This window comes from Podarcis melisellensis, assembly GCF_964234715.1.
Source record: "Podarcis melisellensis genome assembly, chromosome: 2".
Taxonomy (NCBI): domain Eukaryota; kingdom Metazoa; phylum Chordata; class Lepidosauria; order Squamata; family Lacertidae; genus Podarcis; species Podarcis melisellensis.
Genome location: NC_138529.1, coordinates 38,617,802 through 38,637,513, shown reverse-complemented (window position 1 = coordinate 38,637,513; position 19,712 = coordinate 38,617,802). Strand labels below are relative to the sequence as shown.

At 44.6% G+C, this 19,712-nt stretch overlaps 1 protein-coding gene across 1 annotated transcript in view; it reads right to left on the bottom strand.

The window, feature by feature from the left end:
* Positions 1 to 16,082: 16,082 nt before the first annotated feature.
* LOC309360727 (heparan sulfate glucosamine 3-O-sulfotransferase 3B1-like) overlaps positions 16,083 to 19,712 on the bottom strand; it is a 31,197-nt gene continuing 27,567 nt past the window's right edge. Inside the window, exon 2 of the mRNA XM_081895518.1 lies at positions 16,083 to 19,539. Within this exon, the coding sequence (XP_081751644.1) occupies positions 18,921 to 19,539 (619 nt within the window). The 3' untranslated portion in view covers positions 16,083 to 18,920. The remainder of the gene's footprint in view (positions 19,540 to 19,712) is intronic.

The following is a 19,712-nucleotide window of genomic DNA, read 5'->3' as shown; positions in this document are numbered from 1 at the left end:
GCCTATCAGATGAAGCTGGTAAAATGCATTGATAGCTGCATATGCCACTAATGGCCAAGAAGTATGCAGTACCACCAGGAAAAGTACAGTACCATGAAGCTTGTTCCCTGGTTCTATAGAAGGAGTTCTACCCCATCCGAAACAAGCAAGTGATCTATCTTTTGGACACAGGAACCCCTATCTCAGAGCCTTCCTTTTCCCAGGATTCAAGTTCTGTTTATTGACCCTCATCCAGTCCACCACTGCATTCAGGCTTGCACAGCCACTCCTGATTCAGATGTTATGGAGAAATAGACTTGCATGTCATCAGCATACTGATGGCACCATGCTGCAAAACCCCTGCTGAACCCTACTGACTACTCTTAATGGCTTCATATAGATGTTGAATATTGGGAACAAGATGGTGCCTTGTGGAACCCAGTATCACAGTCAGGTCATGTGTCAACCATAGTGACCAAAGAAGGAATGACCACTGGGAAGAGAGCAGAGAGAAGAAATGCCATCGTGCATTTGCAGCAGCACAACTGAATGCCTTCATCTGCCCCAGCTAGAACAAAACAAGTCTCTTCCGTATCTGCCTCTACAGCCACAGGAAGCATTGTAACTCCAACAGTTTGACTTCACCTGCAAAGGCGCACTCCTCCATTGGCTCCCAAAACAGATGGATGCCAACAGCAAAGGGTCAAAGATCACTTCCCCGATGCCACTCTCTGGACTTGACTATGAAGGTTGGAATGGAAATATTGCAAGACGGTGCTTCCACTGCCCATCTCATACAATCATTCCAGAAGGATATTATGCTCAAAGGAACCAAAGGTGAATGTGAGTATCAGGGTCTCCTTCTGCCTGATCTGAAACCAGTCTGAACCCAGATTGAAGTGGATCCAAATGACACTACTCCTGTGATTGCACCCTTCTCTCCAAATAAAGGTAAAGGGACCCCTAACCATTAGGTCCAGTCGCGGACGACTCTGGGGTTGCGGCACTCATCTCACTTTACTAGCCTAGGGAGCCGGCGTACAGCTTCCAGGTCATGTGGCCAGCATGACTAAGCCACTTCTGGTGAACCAGAGCAGCGCACGGAAACGCCATTTACCTTCCCGCCAGAGCGATACCTATCTATTGACTTGTACTGCATGCTTTTGAACTGCTAGGTTGGCAGGAGCTGGGACAGAGCGACAGGAGCTCACCCCATCATGGTGATTTGAACCGCCGACCTTCTGATCTGCAAGCCTTAGGCTCTGTGGTTTAACCCGCAGTGCCATCTGCAGTTTAAACAATGCAATCTTATACTTCCAGGGGAAGTACACTCTTCTCTCTGTTGTCAGTTAGGTGACAAAAGGTCACTGATAAGTTGCACGCCCTGCCTTCTAGAAACAATATAATAGCAATGGGGAGACCAGCCTGGCTCCATCCATCAGCCACAGAAGAAGAAGCCACAGAGAGCTAGCTCCCTCTTCCCCACCAGAGAGTCCCGTTGCTGGTTGCCCTGGGGCTGCAGAGCTGAAAGGAAGCATACTCTGGACTCAGCCAACAGTCAGGGGACTAAGAACTGCTGGACTGGGGGCAGGAGTAATAAGTGTGATGGGCTGCTGCTGCAGAGGAATCACCATCCCAACACTGGTGTCGCTGATGCTTATTGGTGGGCAGTGGCAAACTGGATGCATTGGCAGAGCCAATCCAGTGCCCCCACCTTCGCCCTGCCCCCAAACTGTGTCTCCATAAACGATGATAGCTGTCGGGAAGTCAGCTCCACAATACTGTGCTCGTCACTCCTGTTTGAGTGAGTTTGTGTATGTGTGTGATTATAATCCCTTGAGGATCCTTGAGGATCATTTGATATAAAGGCAGGATATAAACACAGAAAATAAACAGATCCAGAAAGTGTGTATAGGATTGCAGCCACAGTTAAGGCTTTTTAAGCAGCTGCCAAGTCATCTGCTCTGACCCCGGAGGAACCAAGGAGAGAAAGAAAGATCGGTTGGAGGTTGATTTAGCGAGAGAGGCAAGGGAAACATCCTTCACTGAAGGAAAGTCATCTGTCTCCCTCACCAGTGATGGCAGGCACTTTGGGAAGAGGAAGCCCCTTGTTAACAACCTGAGTTTTGCATTCTGGCCTGCACATAGTTCAAACCTTTGGTGACCTCGAGGTCAAAGGTTCCACCCCCCATTCATCAGCCCCTTTCAGGTTAGGCGCAGTCACTGGACACAAATGGCTACTTCCCCCTCCTCACAGAGGACAGATGGTGCGAGATCCTGTTTGTGTGGAAACTAGATCTTGTCTCTGTTAACTTTCTGCCTAGGAGACAAAACCTAGAAGTGTCCATTAGTTGCCTGGCTCCTAAGTCAATATCCACACTGTCAGTTTGGGCTCAGGTACTACTTAAGGCCAAGTGGACCTTTAAGGACTGGACTGAATGGGTCTTGCTTTCCTAACAGTTCTGCTCCTTTCCCTTAGCCATTTTGCAAATCTGGGTATTTAAAATCATCCAGTTGCATGCATCAACATGCGCACAGTTTTGAGCAAGCGAAAATGTCAGCTCTTTAGGAGTCTGCATGCTCTTGACACATGGCCATATCTTGGTCTATAATGTGAATTAAAAGGCCTGCCTTAAATAGATTGTACCTTTGGACTATCTTCCACATGATACCCCAGAGGATAGGATGAGAATGAATGAGTGGAAATTGCCAAGATTTTGGGTAAACTTCCTGATGATTCAAACTATGTAATGAAAAAGACAACAGACTCCCTTTCACTAAAGGTATTTCAACAGAGGTTGGTGAGCCATCTGTCAAGGATAGATGCTCTGTTTCCAGAGAACTGAGACCCTCTTGTCATCCCAGAGGGAGAAGAGGCTCCCTCTCCCTGTTTTTTTCCCATCCCATGCCGGGTTAGGAGGAGCGACTACTCTCCTACTACCCCAGTGCTGCCCTGGGATGCAGAAATACTGATTTTCACCAGTACTGCATTAGTGAAGCAGCAGCATTTTTCTCCCTTCCCTGCAGTGCCCTGGGGAACAAAAATGCCATGGTTTCCTTCCCAGGACAGTGCAGGTGCAAAAGGAGATCGTGCTATACCAGCTCTGCCTTGGGAAGTAAAAGCACTCCTGGATGCTGCATAAGGCTGTGTTGCGTTTCCTAACACCTCCTTCATATTCCAGGGATTGAAATGGACGATCAGCACTGTGAAAAAGAGCATACTAAGAATAAAGACTCTGTTGGTTTGCTTGACAAAGCGTTCTGTGCAGTGCGGAAGATGTAATACAATCTTTATATATCAACAGGCATTGGTCCAATAAAAAGGCAATATGTTACCAGTATTGTGCCTCTTACTATTTGCACACACACACACACCTGCAACAATCTACCTAAAAGCAGTGGCGTAGCTTGGGGGTGCAGGGGGGGCCGGCCGCACCGGGCACAACATCTGGGGGTTAGGGTTAGGGGGCACAAATCCACAGGTTAGGAGACGCAAATTACTTGCCTTGCCCCGGGTGCTGACAACCCACGCTACGCTACTGCCTAAAAGGACACCTGCAAGATCATCTCATGTCTTACATGCCCCATTGGCCACTTCAAGAGGGGGCCTCCGGCAGATACCATCTGATGAGAGAGCCCATTCCATACAATGTAGGACTTAGGTCTTTAGCATAGTGGCAGCTACGCTTTGGAACACCCTCCCACTACATATCAGACAAGAGCTGTCTTTTTCAGGGCCCATTGAAGACCTTCCTTTCACAGCAACCCTTAAAAAAACAACACCAATCCCAGTCTGTATCTCTATTGTATTTTACATGTTATACATGAAATTATTTTATGTATGTTTTTATTGTTAAAACACACAGGAAGCAATTCGTACATAGAATCAATCAAATAAAAAATGTGGTTGATATTAGGCCCCATTTTCACCTGGCTTTTGTGAAATGGAGAAGGCAAGGCATGAGAGGTAGGAAACCTGACATGAGATGGATGCACTCTTGCGGCTCCTATACAGGACTAACCCACACTGCCAGGGGCTGCAATGAATCTTTCGGTCACAAATCCTTTCAGCTGCCCACTGCTATCCTTGCTCCCATCTTCCTTCCAATGATCGCTGCTAACGAAGAGCAGACAGGTGATTCTAAGCAACAAGTTCACAGGTGGGTGGCCAGGATAAGGTGTGCACAGCACTCCACGGGACTGCGTATCCCAAGCTATGCTCTGACCCTACTTATTGACTGCATCCGGACATTACACTAAACTGCAGTGAGGTTTTGCATAAATGAGTCCTGGACTTGTACCCTCTCCTCTTCCCTCTTTTCTTTTCCTTCAGCAAAGGTATGGGTGGAAGGTTGGGAGATTGAAAGGATTTGCTTCTACTTTCAACTACCCACAATTTGGTGTTTCATGCAAGCCAGGACAAAGTGTGATTAGGTTTACATATGGTTTTGTCCAAACAAGACTCCAAGGATAAACTCTAGTTATACCAAAGTTTCTAGTTGGTATAAAGTGATAAGTCTCTTAGGATAAACCAAAGTTAAAATCAACCACAGTACCCAGTTTGTATAAAATGGCAAACCGCAGTCCCATTCAGATGCTCTTTTAACCATGTTGAAATAACACGTTGAGGGGCCACACTAGAAGAGAATCAGGGAAGATGAAGTATGATTTTGCATGCAGTGCTATACTACCTTCTAAAAAACACACACCAGTATATGTAGTCCAGTTCATCCATTTCTCTGTGTGCAGCGCACATCATGTAATATTTTGGAGGAGCCAAGATTCCAAGTTTAAAGGCACAACCTGGGTGGGTTCAGGCACCATGAGTGAAGTTTTGATGTTCAATATCTGAAATGCATAAATATGTTATCAATAGTAATGTGAGTGTGTTAAAACAAAATCCCACCACTTGGAACTGCAACAAACATGCACATGTCTTTAAGGTTAAATTTCCATGTCTAGAAAGTAAAATGCATACAGTTCTATGCATAGCTACTCAGAAGCAGGTCTATTTTCCCAAGCAAGTGTGTATAGGGTTGCAGCCTAAAGTTATTTTCATCACCATGCCCAACACACACTGACTCATGTGCAAAGTCTGTTATCTCTAGTCTCTTCTCCTCACTGCCCTTGACATTTTCTTATCAGGAGCCAAAGAATCCTCTCGGCTGTGTATATTTTTAAAGTTTGCTTGTGTTGCAGGGCGATAGAATAGGGGACATCTGTTTGTTTGGGGATCATTGGGTTTCCCTTTCTGGTTTAGTTTGCATTTCACTTTCCCAACTTCACAATGCACTCACAATGAGCTCCAATTTGTCACCTTCTAAGTACATTGCAAATATGTAATTTGTATTTGCCAGAATGTTATCCGGACAGATTTGATTGCGTGTTTAGATCCCAAGGGGACACAGGTGACGCTGTGGGTTAAACCACAGAGCCTAGGACTTGCCGATCAGAAGGTTGGCGGTTTGAATCCCCATGACAGGGTGAGCTCCCGTTCCTCGGTCCCTGCTCCTGCCAACCTAGCAGTTCAAAAGCATGTCAAAGTGCATGTAGATAAATAGGTACCGCTCCGGCAGGAAGGTAAACAGCATTTCCGTGCGCTGCTCTGGTTCGCCAGAAGTGGCTTAGTCATGCTGGCCACATGACCCGGAAGCTGTATGCCGGCTCCCTTGGCCAGTAAAGCGAGATGAGCACCACAACCCCAGAGTTGTCCTGACTGGACCTAATGGTCAGGGGTCCCTTTACCCTTTACCTTTAAGATCCCAAGACCTCCCCCAATAAATAAAGACACAATTGACACAAAATTTAGTTCAAGGTTATTGGCATAATTTTGGCCACAACTTTATTGATTACAGATCGTGAGTGGTTTGTTTAGGCATTGGTTCCCAACTAGCTGCACCTGACTTTGGCAGGGCAGCACTGACGACTGGACTCCGGCAGAGGTCAGTAAGGGTAAACATCCTGGGGGAGGATTGGACCGGTCTCTGACTCAAGCTCACCCCAAATGCTCCCAGGGGTTCTGGTGTGGCCCTACCTCTGGAAGGGGATCGGACAAAAGCAAGGCGAGCCCCTGGATTCTTTTAACGGAATACCCTTTGCGCATTGGAGGGTCAGGTGTGACAACCTCCCCTCCACTCCACATTGAACCAATGCCTAACCGCCAAACCTTAAAAAGTTGTGATGATTTGCTACGCGGCAGGCGAAACCCAAGTGGCACCAGCCAATTAGCCAAATGGGAAAATTCCTACCGGGCCCCTGTCCCAACAGCAGATGACCCATGATGGCATAGCAAGGTCATAATGAATCCTAGATATAGGGAGGGTGGGCGGGTGATCCAGTGCACGAGGCGAAAAGAGGAAGCTCTATGCAATGTGCAGCAGTATATATAGATCCCTCGGTTAATGCATGGAATGATCCCATTGGCCAGAATTACCCCAGCCACCGAGGGACCACCAATTGGGTTGCTGTGGCTATCCAATCGCTCCCACCCACAACAGCGGTGAGGTCAGTCTTGATTATCTCACTGCAACACTTGCTCTCTGGGAGGAGGCCACGATTTCCCAGTTATTTATATGTTTATCTGCAGCTTCTAGTACAGGGGGTCGCCAGCCTTTGGGGGCCCCATGCACACATTTGCAAACTGAAAAAAACTGTTGTGGGCACCACACACACGTGCCACAACCAAGCACATACTGCAACCTGTGCTGTTGGCATCAACAGAATGCTTCTCTCAAACCTAATTTCAGTAGGGTGTGGAGACCAGTGAAGGTGTCTGCAAGCAGGTGTGCATTCACAAACTCAGATTTGGAGACCCCTGTCCAGTATTTCAAACCTTTCTGCTTGGTGGAGTTCACAAGCTGCGTATCATTCTTGCTGACTGTGGCCTGAGCAGGTACACTGTAAGCTACCATGAACAGCTCCCAGTTGCCAAGAATCTGCATCTTTCTCTCCAAGCAAGCACTGACCCAGCCTGACCTTGCTTAGCGTACAAGATCACAGCCTGGAGCAGCATAGCTGCAGGCCGGTCGGAAAACAGATGTCAGCTACAGACACCGCTCATTGATACTTTGCTATTCCCATTTATTATTTATCCAATACTTGATCTCTGGGTCAATTGATGTTATGTTACGGTGAACTCTTCAGCCATGCTTTTTATAACAAAGGCTTCACTAAGAATAACTGTGCTGGGAAGTGGAAAGCAGGCCTGTCAAAGGAATTTATTCTTCCTCACATGATAGACCTGGGGCCTGGCATCTTGCATTAAGCGGCAGTGAGCATTTTGAGGATATTTTCAATGAACTCTTGGTGAGAACAGATCAGGAGCAAGGGTATGCCTCCTGGGAAGACTCAGCCCCAGAATTTCCTTTTCTCAAGATTTGTTTCCCTTTCCTGCTACTCCCCTGATCAAGGGCAGTATTTCATATCACAAAATATATGCCGGTGTTTCCTCTGGTCCTAGTGGTCCTGTGTCATCAACCTTATAGTGTAAGCCAGGGGTGGTCAACATACTGCTTACAGGCAACGTGGTGAAATCCTGAAAGCTAGGTTAGGTTTCTAGTCCTCATGTTTAAGAGATGTCTAAGCAGCATATATAGGGCTTGGAAGGCAAACAAGATAATATGCCTGTGTGCGCTTTAAAAAATCTTGTTTCTCAGCTCATCTTGCCTGCTATTGAATATTTGGGGTAGTAAATACTACAGTGGTACCTCAGGTTAAGTACTTAATTCGTTCCGGAGGTCCTTACTTAACCTGAAACTGTTCTTAACCTGAAGCACCACTTTAGCTAATGGGGCCTCCAGCTGCTGCTGCACCGCTGCCATGCGATTTCTGCTCTCATCCTGAAGCACAGTTCTTAACCTGAAGCACTATTTCTGGGTTAGCAGAGTCTGTAACCTGAAGTGTATGTAACCTGAAGCGTATGTAACCTGAGGTACCACTGTACCTCATATTGGTCTCCTCTGGTAGTTGAAAGATATAGTTGCTGGGAACTGTATTATGAAGATGAAGGCTCAGAGTAAAAAGATTCATGGCTCAAGTGGCATCAGCAGAGAAATGCTTCATGTTCATTAGCTATGGTTTAATACCGACCACATTCATCCAAATTATATGCGCATAAAAATGCAAATTACGTACAGCCCTTTGGTTCATTATGTACTTGAAAATGGCCCACATTACTAAAGAAGCTGCTTACCTGGGATATAATGACACAAGACGTGGCAAAGCAGGGGCCTGATCCACCGAATAAAGGTTCAATTCCAGGTGTTTCCAATAAAAAGGGTCAGGGAGCTGGTAATAGAAAAGGCTGCTAACCGATTGATACTTGTGTTTAAAAACAAAGAAAAATAATTGATTTGTATATAGCAGAGTTAAAAGCTCGGAAGCTGGAGCTACCCTGTCCCAGCCCCCTACTCACTCCTTCACACATCACCAGCATTGCTTAAAAAGGTAAACAGAACACACAGAAGTCCCATTGGTGAAGGGAAAAAAAGGTTCTTTACTTAGTGGGGCTTTTTCATATTTACAAGGTTGGCTTTGGATTCTAAGCCTACATGGTGGGAGCCAGTGACATGACTGCTCACAACTGCCTCCTATTTTATGCTCAGAACAACCGTGTCAGGTAGGCCAGACTGAGAGAGCAACTGTCTCAAGATCACCCAGGAAGTTTCTTGCTGAAGTGGGAATTTAAACCCGAGACCTTCCCAGCTCTGCTCTGACACTCTGACTGCTTTTGTGTCTTGGCTCCGAACGGAACTTAAAGATGCTGAACTTCCACGTTTGAGATGCAGAACGGAAAACTGCAAATATATCATTCTAAGTGGACATCTGTAGTTTCCCTGCACTAGCATCCTGTGCGTTCATGCAGATTAAACATCCATCGCAGCACTCAGCAGTAAAAATGCTACTTAAACGTGATATATGCAAGGATACCTCAATACCTTAATAACCATGCTGTGCAACAGGTTTGCAGGCCAACGCTCTCTGCCAGGAATGTCACCAACTAACAAACTACCTGCAATTAAGCTCTTAGAAAGATCTGCCCTTAGGTGAGCTGCAGAGAAATATGGTTCACATGGAGATAATAGAGGTCTGCGACATGGAAATGGTACCAGCAGCAGCTCTGGCTGGAAATGATCTCTTCGTGGAGGTTTTGTCTAAGGGTCTGCAGCTACTTCCTTGGGGGAGAAATCCAGGTTTGACCCTTGTGCATTGTTAGAAGTGCCAGCTAACTGTTTTTGCATTAATGAAGTACCGTACTCCTTCTCAGCTTTCCCAGTCTTAAAAAAGTGTATTATGTTCTATATTTTTTAATTATCTCATTCACAGGCATTGTGTTCTTTGACAAATGCTGGGCTTTCTCATTTACCCTCTTTTCTGGAGGAATGGGGTTGCCAGGGGCACAGGAGATACCTGTTAAGAAAAGGGAAATCCAGAAATACAGCTGAGTAAGAGGACCTGCTTCCAGGTCCTGGAAGCAGCTAAAGTGGGATGGAGTTCTGAATCAGCAGCTCTCAGTGAGGCTGTGAAGCAAACTCTTCCCCTTTGGCTGAGAAGGGCTTGTGTCAAACCACAGGAACAGAACTAAGCTCTGACGTCCATCATTCAGCTGTAGTGCAGAATTACCTTTGGCTATTTTTCTTTTAATGATTTGATTTGCTTTCATGCCAGAAAGATATATTAAAAATAATTCACAACCAGATTAATGAGGAGAGGGAAAATCATTAGAAATCAAAAAATGAGATAATTCTGCTGTAGACATGACTGATGGCAGTAAATAAATCATATTTGGCTGACATGACTTAATTAGTTGGAAATATAGTGCTTTTTTAAAGTTGCTTAGGTTAAGCTTTTAAGCTTTTGACACATAAATTCTGAGCTAAGTATCTCAGATGTCAAAGCAGGCAGCTATAGCTCTTCACTCACATCGTTTGAAAAACACACATATAATTCTGAAATTTGATTTAATTTTTTTTATAGACAGCAGGGTGCTTTTCATATTTTTAAGGAGGGTTTTCAAAGGGTACTGCAGCTGAGACATCCTAGAGATTGGTCTTTCATCCCCATAATAAGCTTGTTTACCACTCCAGCCAGTGGCACATGTCCTAATAATGGACCCACACATTACATGCTGATTTTCTAAGTGTTACATTTTACAAGCACAAGTGAGTCTGTCTTTCTGTCATACTCTAACACCACCAAGATATGGAACTAAAGTAGGCTATTTCAAGGAGAGTGGGAGAACGTGCGCACTGAATTCTCGCTTGGTCCTTTTGTGTTCTCCGGGGCTAAGTAAACTGATGGCAATTGGCAAGACTTGTAGAGTTGGGGAAAAGGTGTTCTGCTCCAAGAATTCAGAGTAATCAGTGTCAGATACAGATGGTGTCAGAAATTGTATGTTTTTATTTTCTCTAATAGATGAGTGACTGCAATTCAACCCAGCAGTGAGTGGGGGGGGAGAGAGATTCAGTGCTGCATTTGAGGACGTTGTAGCAATTGCTTTGCATTTCCCTTACACTGGGTAATCTGATGTCTACAGAGAGAGAGTCCATTGGATGTGAAAGGTCTATGTATATACACAAGCGCTTGTGCGCTCTGATGGCCCCAGTGATGTATGGTGCCCATCAACTCCATGACAACCCCAACAGATGGGCATTTTGCTGGTAAGTAAATGATGTTTCTAGTAGGCTTGTGCATATTTATTCTTGTTATTTACATTGTGAATCAATTGATTGACACACCCTGATGTTAAACTCCCAATCAGGCAGCAGATTTTGGGGTGGGTGGAGGTAAGGGAGCAGCTCTATTCCGCTTGAGTCCCTTAAGCTAAACTGCCCTGTGCTTGCCTATTGCCTTCAGATACAGTGGGAGATGCCATTCCGTTGCCACTTTTGACATAAGAATGAACCACCAGGCCAATGGGATTCTATTAGGGGAATGGGAGGGGACCATCTTGTTCTCTGATTCAGGAAGCAAAATGCCTTGGGGTGGCCCTGATTCCCATGCCAGTTGAATGCCTTCTATGTTGGGAGTAAAGCAACAATGCTAGCAATAAGCTATCTGAACCAGGGTGGGGGCAATAGGCAGAAAGGCGAGCTGCTCTTCCTCCTTAGGGATTCATTCTGTTTTAGTAACTACTTGTTGGTAAATTAGATCACTTCCTCATTTGCTGCTTCTTCTCCAAGTCAGTCAGTGTCAGTATGAGCTAGCAAGATGCAGAGTTAACTTATTATTTCCATCCTTACCACATTTAAAAGTCATGGCTTTATGTGTGTACAGTAGCACCTCGGGTTAAGAAATTAATTCGTTCTGGAGGTCCGTTCTTAACCTGAAATTGTTCTTAACCTGAGGTACCACTTTAGCTAATGGGGCCTCCCGCTGGCGCCGCGCTATTTCTGTTCTCATCCTGAAGCAAAGTTCTTAACCCGAGGTACTATTTCTGGGTTAGCGAAGTCTGTAACCTGAAGCATCTGTACCCCGAAGCGTCTGTAACCCGAGGTACCACTGTATACTCACCAGTATAAAGTACCAGTAGCTCTTTCTTGCTGTCATAGCAGCCATTTTGTGCTGACACCCACGGCACTTTTATCAATATATGCGTATCATAGAATCATAGAGTTGGAAGAGACCACAAGGGCCATCGAGTCCAACCCCCTGCCAAGCAGGAAACACCATCAGAGCACTCCTGACATATGGTTGTCAAGCCTCTGCTTACCTACACCTCATTTCAGTGAAACCTAAACTTAGGGCTTTCTTTGCCGTGACAAAAAATATTTTCTTTTGCCTTTCAGCCAGCAATCACACTAGACTATTTCTGCACAAGGCTGCAGTGCATTTGCCAAACTCCAACATTATTCACAATCACTGGATGAACATTTGAAAACCATGTGCATGCCAATTCCCAGGCTGCGATGAGCTGCTGTGTAACTCCAAGAAGCACCATTTGCAAGATTTAACTCACAGCTCACATTGGCCAGTGCCAGTTAAAAGGCATTTCTTGTGGCCACCCAGTGGCTGTGTGAATGAACCCAGAATGCCCTGGCAATGCAAGTAGAAGTGTCAGGTGGCATGGCTTTACTCTTACTTGTTCCCCTGATCACCAGCACTTATTTGATGATAAGGCAACTTTTGCTGTTGTTTGTGAGTGTGTAATCTCTTCCTAAGTCTCGAAGGATGCCAGTGGGCATATCCTTTCCTGGTACCCACAGTTGTCCACACTGCAGAGGAATTGTCTGCTACATGCCACTGATGCACCAAATGTCATTCTTCTTGCTTATCATGCTGTATGGAGCTCAAAAGCGTGCAATCATATTTTATTGTTAATTTAATTAATTTTATTGCAAACTGCTTCAGGGCTCTTACTGGGAATTGGTTTAGGAATGCAAGAAATAAATTCATTGTCCTGTTAAAAATAAATGTCACTCCCCTTAGAAGCAGTGACATTTACTTCTTCCAACAACATTTGTATTAATTTATGTAACAGGATTTGTATCCTGCTTCAACATCAAAGCCTCTCGGTGTTTTACATAGAATATAAAATATATGTTAAAATTACTGATAAAAATCAGGTATATCTATATAAGGTAGGTAAAGGTAAATGGTAAAGGACCCCTAGATGATTAAGTCCAGTCAAATTCGACTATGGGGTTGTGGCATTCATCTTGCTTTCAGGCCAAGGGAGCCAGCATTTGTCCACAGACAGCTTTCCAGGTCATGTGGGCAGCATGGCTAAGCCACTTCTGGTGAACCAGAGCAGCGCACGAAAACGCTGTTTACCTTCCCGCCGGAGCAGTACCTATTTATCTACTCGCACTTTTTGACATGCTTTCGAATTGCTAGATTGGCAAGAGCTGGGACAGAGCAAAGGGAGCTCACCCTGTCATAGGGATTTGAACTGCCGACCTACTGACTGGCAAACTCAAGAGGCTCAGTGGTTTAGCTATATATGCAATTACAGTGGATGCTCAGGTTGCAAACGTGATCCGTGCGGGATGCACATTCGCAACCCGCAGCGTCCGCAATCCACAGTGGCACAACTGCGCACGTGTAAGTTGCGATTTGGCATGTCTGCGCATGCGCAAAGTGCAATTTAGCGCTTCTGCGCATGCACAACCGCCAAAACCCAGAAGTAACCCATTCTGGTACTTCCGGGTTTCGGCGGTCCGCAACCCAAAAAAACACAATCTGAAACGTTTGTAACCTGAGGTATGACTGTACAGATATATAATAAAATACAGTTATGTAGTAAAATACATGTCAAATTTACATGTTTGGGGAGGCTTGCTTTGCAAAAAAAAAAGTTTTTAGCAGGCACTGAGAACTATGCAGTGAAGGTGACTGCTTAATATGAATGGGCTGGAAGTTCTCGAGTGGAGGCGGCCACCACAATGAAGGATCGGCTACCGCTATCACCTCACATCCGTATTAATGTGCTACCAATCCCCAACCACCATTTATATCTGTCTTCAGTGGGTGTGATCACGTAGGGGTGGCCTAGATTGTGGCATGCAATGGGGATCAGCTGCAATAACAAGGCTTTGTGAATGCTGCTTCACTGTTTTCTTCTCCCTGAATGGAAGGCTCAGGTCTCCCAATTAGCTAAGGGTTTATGGCGACAAATCATTTTCTGGTACAACCCATGCTGGACCATTTCTCCTCTACTTCACCATCTCAGGGTGAATGGCTAGTTCTTCCAACACAATTGAAGACTTAGGGCTGAACTACACCTGGTCTCAGTTTGTAAGCCTGAATATACAGTGGAGAAGGAGCGGAAGGCTGTTACACTTACGCACTCTCTCTCAACCACATGTAGAAGTCTAGATGCAGCTGTGACTTCTTACCTAGAGGAACCTGGTAGGCTACAGCAGGACACAGGCTGTCAGACTAGACGGATCCGAAGCAAATCTCTTCAGTGAGGAAAATAGACTATTAACCTGCTTGTGACTTCCTGCATGAATTTGCAAACCCAATAGTTCTTTTTTTATTGCTGGGGGTGGGGGGAGAGATAAATGTACCCATGCCAAAAGTACATGTGGGTCAATTGCTGCAGACTATTTTGGATTTGTTTGGAGTGCTCCATTCCCTCCCCACACGCACACACCCAGATGTGCAGAAGCTTCTTTTCTCTCCCTCCTTCCTTAAAAAAAGTGTAGCATAAAAGCATCTTTCACTATCCTCCTCCAGAATAAATATGAAAACAAGGCTGCTTTTTCAAGAAATGGTGTCTGCATTACAAACATCTGTAATTTCCTAATCATTAAGCAACTGGTCTAATTTATTATGGGAAGAGAGGGACTGATCTCTTAATATGTGGTAAAAGATGAAGCATTTGTTTTGGTCCTAGCAAAATCGCCAATCAGGGATGAGAGTAGCCTTGAAGCAGAGGCTATATTTCAAGGTGGGTTTGGGAAACTTGCAGGCCATGAAAAATAAACATCCATTCATGGCTTTAAAACAGTAGAGTTTGCTTTGAGATTTCTATCTGGAAAGCAGTCCAGGTCTGTCTCAATCCTTCTTCTCTCTCTTCACTAACGCTTTGAGTTTGCCAGATCTCTGGCCAGGGGTGCTTCCACATGGGTACTTATTGTACAGTTGTTCCTCCTCATACATGCATTGTGATTTTGTTTTTTGCAGAGTTCACAACAGCATCGACATCAAAATGCCAGTTTACACTTTCTAGAGAAAATCTGGTTGATGTTTTTTAATTCAAAAACCTGTTGCTAACAACCTGTTTGCAATACCTCAAGGAACTGTTTGCAAATGAAGTCTCTACCTTAAAATGGAGCTATCCTGTTATTTTTCAGAGGCACAAAATGTTTGGGAAGCTGTTGAGACCTTGCATCACCAAAATAGAGGACATGCACCACAACACGCTCTGGGTGCAGTGCTACTGAGATCAGGGGGTTCAGAATGAATGAATAAATGTGGGGTTTGTTCCTTCTGGGATAATCCATCTGTGCCAGCAGTTAGTGGAACCATTCCCCTTCTCTTTCCTGAATACTCCTTTTTCTCTTTTCCTCTTTCTCTCTGCCCAGTAAAGCCACAAAGGAAGGATAGTGTACTCCTGCAAGTGATCCGATTGCTTATATAGGGCTTCTGAAATTGGGCCGAGGGGCAGAATTTGTTTACCACCGACTCACATCATCCAGAGGACTTCTTCCAAACATCCCTGTGTAGAATATTGCTTTCTGTGGAATAATCATCCCAAAAGTAGACCTGAGAGCAATCCCTTGATCACCCATAATTGAGGGGGTTAGGATATGGCAGAGGTGTCCAGCCAGGGGGTTCCACCACCATGAAGGCTCCTACTGAAGAATGTGCAACAAAGAGAACACAAATGCTACTGGTGTTCCTGTTGCCAGTTGCCAGTGTAAGTTTCCAAAGCAAGGCATCGTGGGGATGGAGCAGAGCTGACCATTGATCTGCTCAATCCAAAGCTGCTCCATTCCCCTCAGAGAGGCTGGATGAGAGCCCTTCAGTAAATAATAATGGTGGACACTTTCCATGAAAAATGGTATGGCTTTATTTCATCTATACCTCAGAGAGAATCCATCTTCAACACAGAACATTATGGAAAGCTCTCCTGAGGACATCTGCATCTTTATATTTCCTATACCAGTGTTTCCCAACCTTGTGCCTCCAGCTGTTTTTGAACTACAACTCCCATCATCCCTGACTAGCAAGACCAGTGGCAAGGGATGATGGGAATTGTAGTCCAAAAACAGCTGGAGGCACAAGGTTGGGAAACACTGTCCTATACTGTGAATTTAAATTGTTTTCTTTTACATGTGGCACTTTACTTCTTTATGCAAGGAGCAAGGCAATGTGTAACGATACTGATAAGAGTATGTATAACTGCTTTTTATTTCACTGCTGAGATTTGTACCAGGAGGGGGTTATTATATAAAAAGTGAAATAATACATAACATTTATTTTTAAAAAACAAAACAGCAGTGGAGGATACGCCCTTTGCCCTCAGCATTCACTGCACTAGTCTATCCACCACTCCACTTCCCTGGCCCCAGTTTGGATTCCTCTGATAGCCAAACCTTTTGTTTTGATTTCTGTTTACCCACACGTTGAAAAGGAAAATGAGGTGGTCTCCATGGTTTGGTAAAATATATTTTATTTCTTCATACAAAGAAATAGTATGAATCAAAATTTCATTTTCCTAGAAACCTCTGTGTAAAATTAATTTGTGTTGTACATACCACAAAATACTCAATTTACAGTTTTTGCTTGCCATTTTGCTTTCCTTTACAAGTAGACTAGTCTAAGATGTATCATGTTACAGCAAACACACACACAAATATATTGCTAATATCTGGACGTACTGCTGAATGGAACTCAGCCATAAATTAATGTTACCATGTGGGGGGAAACAAGTCCAACCACACCTCTGAGTTTCAACTGAGTACCCTCTCGTGAACATTAAAAAGTTAATGTATGGAAGCTAGCTTGAACAGTTTCAAATGCCATATGGTACAAGGTCCACCATGGTTACCATGATATGTAGGTAAGGTCTTTTAAATTAACTGGTTTCATAATATTTCTGCTATATAGTCTGCACAGCCAATTTTGTTCAAGATACTGAATGGTGAAGTAGTGGCAGAGTTATCACTCAACTTATTTCGCAAAATCATTCGGAACCGGTTCTGTGGATACAATACCTACTTTGCCAATTTGATTTGTGCAATGGAGAGGAAGGCATCTGGCTACAAACCTACTCAGAGAAGAAGGAAAAGTCCAAGCACTGAGTTCTGCAAAAAGATTTTGAAATGGAAAACAAAGGAGAGCTATAAAAGAAAACCCCACTACAATTTCCTGGAGCAAGAGAAGCTGCATGGCTTGACAACATGGTTATCACATAAGCATGTCACAGATTCTGTTGAGAGGGGGTCCAGAAAGAGGAGGCTAAGGGTGCATGTGTTGCATCTCACTTTAGTAGGAAGAAGGTGGGTTCAAGCAACTTTTTCTATAGTAGCATTCCTCCAGGTGTTTTTGAAATCCCACTCCCATCAGCCTCAGCCGGCATGGGATTGTGGGAGTTGTGGTTCAGCAACATCTGGAGGACACCATGCTGACCAACCCTGGTGCAAAGGATGGAGTGAGGTCTACAGCAAGGGGTCTATTTAATGTATTCTGTAGTGCTCAACATGTAAATCAGGAAGGGGAACCTCTGGTACTCCAGATGTTTTTGGAATCCCGGTCATCCCCCCAGCCAAGGTGCCCAATGGTGAGGGGTGATGGGAATTGCCATCCAACAAAATTTGGAGGGTGAAAGATTGGGGAAGCCTGTCCTAGAGTGCTGCCTCACCGGCAGGTGATAGCAAACATCATATGTCCAAAGATGGCTAACAGAGAGGCTGAATGTTCATATGAATGTCTACATCCTTAGAATAATGTGCATGTGCTCATGCACACACAAATTGTATACAGCCCTCTGAGAAATCCCACATTCCATATGCAGTTACTTCTCAAAATAAATCTGACAGTTATGCCCACATTGTTCAAGTTGTGTCCAATGTGGGACACTTCAAGAATGTGTTGAGAACTGAAACACACACAGAAAGAGAAAGAGAGAAAGAGTACAGCTGAACAGAGGTTTTAATACAAGATGGTAGCTCACTCACTGCAACATTAGTCAGACATGCCCAACCTTCTCAAGTACCTACATTGGGAGCAATTCTCCTGGAGGTCCAATTAGAATGTGCCAAGATGTTACATTCAATTCACCTTAGCGTAATGTGATTGAGGGCAGGGGCAGGAATAGGCTGTTTGCTAGTCTTGGGGGGGCGGGTGTGAAATTCTTTGGCAAGGTTCAGACTGTCTATGGTCCCTGCATGTTCATTTCCAACCCCTCTCTCAAGGGTTTAATGAAGTGCATACTTCCCCCCACATCCCACTTGACCCCATATGAAAGTCCAAAACTTTCAGCTCAGCACCAGCGGAGGGGGGGATTTAATTAACTCTCTTAGAAAAAGGCTGATGAGGCATGTAACTCTGCATGTTCTAATCTGAGAGCACCCTGACTGCAGGGCTATCAGCAATCAGGCCTATCATTCAGTTATACATAGCAGGGAGTGGTTCACTATACAAGTTCAGACTGCATGGTCTTCTTCTGCAAGACCAGCTTTTTTAAAAAAAGAAGAAGCACCCCATATGAATTGTGCCCGAAGGAAGCATTTCACATTTTCAGCAGGAACAAGTTAAAGCTGGACCAAATATGCATAGTTGTCAGTCCAGGAAATCTGCTTAAAGGTCAAGAAAGCAGAAGGAAAAACTGTAGAACATTCAGTAACTACTGTAGGCAAAGCTTTCTACAAGGAGAGAGAGAGTTGTACACATCAAGGAAAACATATCTGAGAAACAGGCAGCAGCAGCAGCTATATGGCTGGAGAGAATCTCCTTCTGCACTCGTGCCATGCCCACCTGTAAAGGCTTAAGCTAGGCCTAAATGCTTTGAGTTCCACGAAATTTCATAGCCAACCAAAAACTCAATTGCAAGTGGGTTGATCTGGAAGAGGGAAGGCAAAATATGCTAGCTGGAGGGCCTTTCACAAAAGTGTTTCAAAATGCCTAGTACCCGTATTGGAAAATAAAATTGTGCTTTTAAAAATTCTTTCTCCCTTACCCACCAACCTTTCTTTTATATTAATTTTTCTCATAGAAGATACTTGGAAGCACTTTCCAGCACAAACTGAACCAGGCTACAAAAAAGAGAAAGAGCAGAGTAAGGATTCAGCACTGTGGAATGTTAAAAACACAGCTATGGGCTGCTACAGTGTGGTTAGGCAGCTTAGTGAATTAATTGCTTAAGAATTAAAAATAAATTATTATAAAATAGATTTCTGTACATTTTACATATAGACCTATCTACATATATAAGGGGGATAGCAAGCTGAAATGAGGGGATTAACTCTGGCAAGAACGTCGGCATTAAACCATCAATCCCAGCCAAAGTCATGTCCAGTCATCTGGTAGAACTTCATGTTGAAGGGCCTGTAGAATTCCCGCAGCCTCTGGACCACTTCCTGGTCTATGTTGGGGTGGGTCCGCCCCTTGGTTTTGCCCAAGCAGTGGGGCTTGCTGCTGCCTTCAGCCTTTTTCAGGCATGGGAAACCCTTGGTTTTGTTGAAGTAGAAGTGTTTGTCCGTGATGATCCTCTTGAGGCCCAGAAAGTCCTGGACTCGGCCTAACTCACCAGCTGGATCACTGATTAGCCTCTCCCCACTGACAAAGAGGATCTGCCCAATGGGGAAGTACAAGAGCCAGTTTTCCAGGTGCTTGGCGTAAATGCCAATCTGGATGGCACTCCAGGAGGTATCAATGAGGCCCGTAGTCCTGTTTTTGAAGGTCAGGCTCTCAAAGGTGGGGATGTCAGGCTTCTTGGACAGAGTTTGTGTGTAGTCAGATATGGCTCTGGTGACCGGGTCTCTCACCACCACAATGAGCTTGGTGCCCTTTGACATGGCAGAGATGCGAGCTGGGGCTTCCTTGGTGACAAAGTAGCTGGGAGTTTTCTCCATGGTGATCTGCCCATCGAGAGTTCTTGGCATCAAATCCCTGCCAGAGAAGAGAGAGAGGGAAGGAGAAGAAAAGCACAGAGTGGTTAGAAACACTGATGGACAATAATTACAGCACTCTTTTACAGTTCTTGGTTCTGACAATACCCAGCAAGATTGCTTACTCAGCCAAGGAACAACAGAGCATCATTTCAGACTTAAGTACATCATGAA